The 4,709-nt window shown below is 40.7% G+C and overlaps 1 protein-coding gene across 1 annotated transcript in view; it reads left to right on the plus strand.

The window, feature by feature from the left end:
- The window catches only part of Dnah12 (dynein axonemal heavy chain 12), a 171,786-nt gene that overhangs the window by 142,467 nt on the left and 24,610 nt on the right, over positions 1–4,709 (plus strand). The window contains exons 60-61 of the mRNA XM_029541695.1: positions 953–1,093; positions 4,467–4,625. Of these exons, the coding sequence (XP_029397555.1) occupies positions 953–1,093; positions 4,467–4,625 (300 nt within the window). The remainder of the gene's footprint in view (positions 1–952; positions 1,094–4,466; positions 4,626–4,709) is intronic.

Consider the following 4,709-nt stretch of genomic DNA (forward strand, 5'->3'; position numbering starts at 1 on the left):
TCAGGAATGCTCTGGGAACCATTGTGCAGCAAGGGAGGGTGAAAAGTTCATGTTCTCACAGACCCCACTTCTTCTTTTGGGTAGTTAGGCAGTTTATTATTTTTTAACCCTTCAGGGTTACTGGGTTCCTGAAAGGAAAGATGGGGTTCATATGGGAAAGGCAGCGAGAGAAATAACGAGCCAAGACAAAATTCTCTGATCAAGGCCAATGTTTACCTATGAGTCTGAGCTTATAAAGGGGAGGGGGGAACCCATCCCCCACCATGCCAGGGTCTCCATGCTTTGTCAGGAACCCTGTTTTGTCAGAATTGCATCCTGAAAACAGGTTCAGCCTCTCAGCAGGTAGTGGAGTCTTGGAGGAAAGCTGTAGATGTGGCAGGACAATAGACTTTACCCAGGTTGGAAGACTCCACCCTAGGTGTGGCAAACCAGGTCTGAGCCAGCCTGCTCAAGGCTTGGGGGAAGGGCACAGTTACCCCTTCTGCAATTGCTCCAGTTGCCTTCTTTATAAAAACAGAAATAGTAATTATATTTGTCTCCTCTGGTAGTTCTGAGAATTAAGTGAGATATTTTCAAAGTGTTAAGAAAAATGCCTTGTATTTAAATGTGACTCAAACCCACATAGGTACCATAAGAAATTTCTTTCTATGTCAGCTCCTGGTAGAATAATTAAAATCCTTAAGGGCTCTGACTTACAATGTGATTTTACACTGTGCTTGTAATGGAGGAAGACAGTTAGGCTGAAGAATTTTAAAATGTCATTTACAAGTTTCAGTGATGATTTGAAGGAATTAGAACGATTAGAAATCACTCGGATGGGACGTTTTATATTTGTATGTGAGTGATTTCGAATGTAGTGATGAAAACTTTTAGAACATTTTATAGGTTAATCTAGGTCACTTACTTTACCTATATTTGTTTGACAACATATTTTTCTTTTTTGACTTTTTAGCAACAGATCCAAAATCTTGGAAAAGCGCCTTCGCTATTTAAATGACCACTTCACATACAACTTATATTGCAACATATGCCGATCTCTGTTCGAGAAAGACAAGTTGTTGTTCTCCTTTTTGCTATGTGCTAATCTTCTTCTGTAAGTGACTTATGTTTCCTTAGTCTTATTTTATTTTATTTCTTATTCAATTTACATTCCTCTCACTGTCCCCCTCCCCATAAACCCCTACCACAACCCTTCCCCTTCTCCTCTGAGCAAGTGCCACACACCCCTGCCCTGGCCCAGGTATCTCCCCAACCCTGGCACATCCTCTCCCACTGAGGCCAGACAAGGCAGCCCGGGTAGAAGAACATATTCCACAGACAGGCGACAGCTTTTGGGACAGCCGCCCCCCCCCCTCCAGTTGCTCAGGACCCACATGAAGGTCTGTTGCATGTGAATGGGGAGGCCTAGGTCCAGCCTGTTCTTTGGTTGGTGGTTCAGACTCTGAGAGCCCCAAAGGTCTAGGTTAGTTGACTCTGATGGTCTTCCTGTGGAGTTCCTATCCCCTTCAGGGCCTTATTCACTGATTTTAAAAAGCTTGCCTTGGAAATACATCTACAAAATGGCTTCTTAGAGATTGGTATAATGCCTTGCTTGGCTTAATTCATTATTTCCTGCATAACAATAGTTTCCACAATCATATTGATGTTCTGGTGTTTATTTTTAATTTTTAAAGTTTATATATTTTATAAAAGTTTACAAAATACAGCATAAAGCTCAACCAATTCTTACAAAGGTGACGCTGGAAAGAGAGCATTACAGTCATCCCTGAATCTGTTCTGTGCTTCACCCGCTATTCTTTTCAAAGGGGAAACTGTTCTCATCTCCAGTGCTGCAGTTTATTTTGCTTTTATATAAAAAGTATCCAAATGTAGCTCTTTTGTCTGTTTTTTTTCCTTATCCTACAAACTTTTTATTTTGTGTGTGTGTGTGTGTGTGTGTGTAGGAGATCTTTCTCTCCTTCCATCACCTGGGACCTAGATATCACTCTCAGGTCATCAGACTTGGTAGCAAGTCTCTTTATTGGCCCATCAACATAACTTTAAGGGCTGGTGAGATGGCTCAGTGGGTAAGAGCACCCGACTGCTCTGCTCTTCCGAAGGTCTGGAGTTCAAATCCCAGCAACCACATGGTGGCTCATAACCATCCGTAACAAGATCTGACTCCCTCTTCTGGAGTGTCTGAGGACAGCTACAGTGTACTTACATATAATAAATAAATAAATCTTTAAAAAAAAAAAGAAAAAGAAAAAGAAAAAAAACATAACTTTAATAAGATTCATCTGGGAACCTATTATTTGTTTGCATTGGTTGTATTGTAGCATTCCATTGTAAGAATTCATTAAAGTTTCTCTGTTCCACTCTTGGTGGACATTTGAGTTGTTCTCAGTTTGGCACTGTTATAAATAACAGCACCACAAACACTATTGTGTGAAGGTCTTGGTGCTCTCGTGCACACACTTCTTTTTTGAAGAGAGCTAGAAAGAAACTCACAACGTATATGCCAGATGCTCCCATTCATATCCCACAACTGCACAAGCTCCTATTGTTGTAGGTATACACCAAAATTTTGTAGTACCCAAAAATACTCTTCTTACATCAGGGCCCTCCTAAGTAGGTGGCCTTGAACCCACAACCTTCCTGCCTCAGTTTCCCCAAGTGCTAAATTGTAAGTATGTGCCATCTATTGTCATTTTCAAAATACATTTTAGTATGTGATAAGCATTATTCCTTTGTTGTTTTAACCTTACATCTCTGTGATATCTCTGTGATGATTAAAGATGTCAAGCCATAGACATACACACAGACACAGCCACAGCCACCACACCACACCACAACACAACACAACACACACACAACACAACACACACATACACATAGGGTTTGGGTTGTTTTTTTGTTTTTGTTTTTTTGGGGGGGAGGATTTATTTATATCACATACCTTTGTTTCTATTGGGATGTTGTTGTTTTCTAACTGATTTCCATGAGTTCTTCATATAATCTAGATCCAAACACAACAACAATGTGTGCCTGTCATTCAGGATCAAAAATGCCTTTTCTTTCTCTTAATGAACACTAATTCTTTATTTTAATATTACCTGGTTTATAGTTTTTGGTTGGTGAAAATACTTTGCTGTCAGTCAACTATTTAAAGATATTCATAATTATCTTTAAATTTTATTATTTTCCTTTTACATTTTGGTCTAAGCCAGAGGCAAAAGATCTAACATAAACATGAGATTTTAGCTCTAATGCATATAGTTGTCTACTCATTAAAGTCAGGTGTTATTCTAGTAGGTCTGCCTTTACATGTTGCTCCTTTTCCCTAGCAATTTTTAACATCCTTTCTTTGTTCTGTACATGCAGTGTTTTGATTATTGTGTGTCATGGGGAATTTCTTTTCTGGTCCTGTCTATGTGGTGTTTTGTATGCTTCTTGTAACCTCCTCGATTAGATTGGGAATTTCTCCTTTTATGTGTTGCTAATGTATTTTCTCTGCCTTTGACCTGCTTTTCCTCTCCTTCCCCTTACCAATTACTCACAGGTTTTTTGTTTTTTTTTTTTTTCACGGTGTCCCATATTTCCTGGATGTTTTGTGCCTTAATTTCTTTAGATTTAACATTTTCTTTGGCTGAGCTATTCATTTCCTCTACCTTGTCTTCAATGCCTGATATCCTCCATGTCTTGTGCTCTGGTGAGCCTTTCCTCTTGGTTTTGACATTCTAAAATTCCCATTTCCGGTTTTATTTCACTTTGAGTTTTTGTCATTGATTCTCTTTCTTTTGTAAATCCCACCTTTATGTCTTGAAATGTTTTCATTAGTTCATTCAGTTGCTTGTGTTTTCCCATACTTCATTAAGGAATTCATTCATATTGTCTTTAAAGTCCTTGAACATATGCATAAGTGCTATTTAGAAGTCTTAGTTTTGTGGTTTAGCTATATTTCATTTCTCAGGGCCTACTCTCGTGGATCCCAAGCTTCTGGACGATGCATATTGTCTTGATAGTTCATGTTTTTGTCTTTGCTTTGGGTCTAGGCATCTGGAGTTATAGTATTTGAAGTGTTTCTTGTTGTTGTTGTAGTCTTTGCTGGGCGTTGGTTCTTTCCTGAGGTTGCTATTGCCCTCTCTGGATCCTAGGCAAGTATGGTGGCTATAGATCCCTGGTAGAGAGTGCTTTTGTGGGCCAATGGTGACAGAAATAGAAATGGACTATGAGGGAAAACTTAGAGGCGCCCCAAGGAGTGGGGGAAGGGTGGGAGGAGGGGCTTCTGCAGGCGGCTGCTATGGGACTAAGTGTAGAGGAGGGCCAGGAGGCTAGTGAAAATAACCTTCCTGAGGCCCTGTCCAGGGTGGCCACTGAGGGCCCCTGGCAGAAAGGATTTCCGAGGATCCATGGCTGACACGGAATGAAGATGGCATCCCATTATAGCATCAACAGTTTACAACAGCTAATGTTTGGGAACACAGGGCCAAGAAAGAGATTGAATACCAGGAACTGATGTTTCTGTTAACTGGAGGAGTAAGTCTCAAGAGTGCTGAGAAAAACCCTGACCCAGACTGGCTACAGGACAAAAGCTGGGAGGAGATTTGCCGAGCAAGTGAGCTTCCAGTCTTCCATGGACTCAGGTAACTATGTGCATTTGGTGACTTAACTGTCCTGGTCTGGTCGGTACCTAGCAAACAGTCCTCTGAGGTGGGGGGGGGGGGGGG

Source organism: Mus pahari, chromosome 8 (genome assembly GCF_900095145.1).
Source record: "Mus pahari chromosome 8, PAHARI_EIJ_v1.1, whole genome shotgun sequence".
Lineage (NCBI taxonomy): Eukaryota > Metazoa > Chordata > Mammalia > Rodentia > Muridae > Mus > Mus pahari.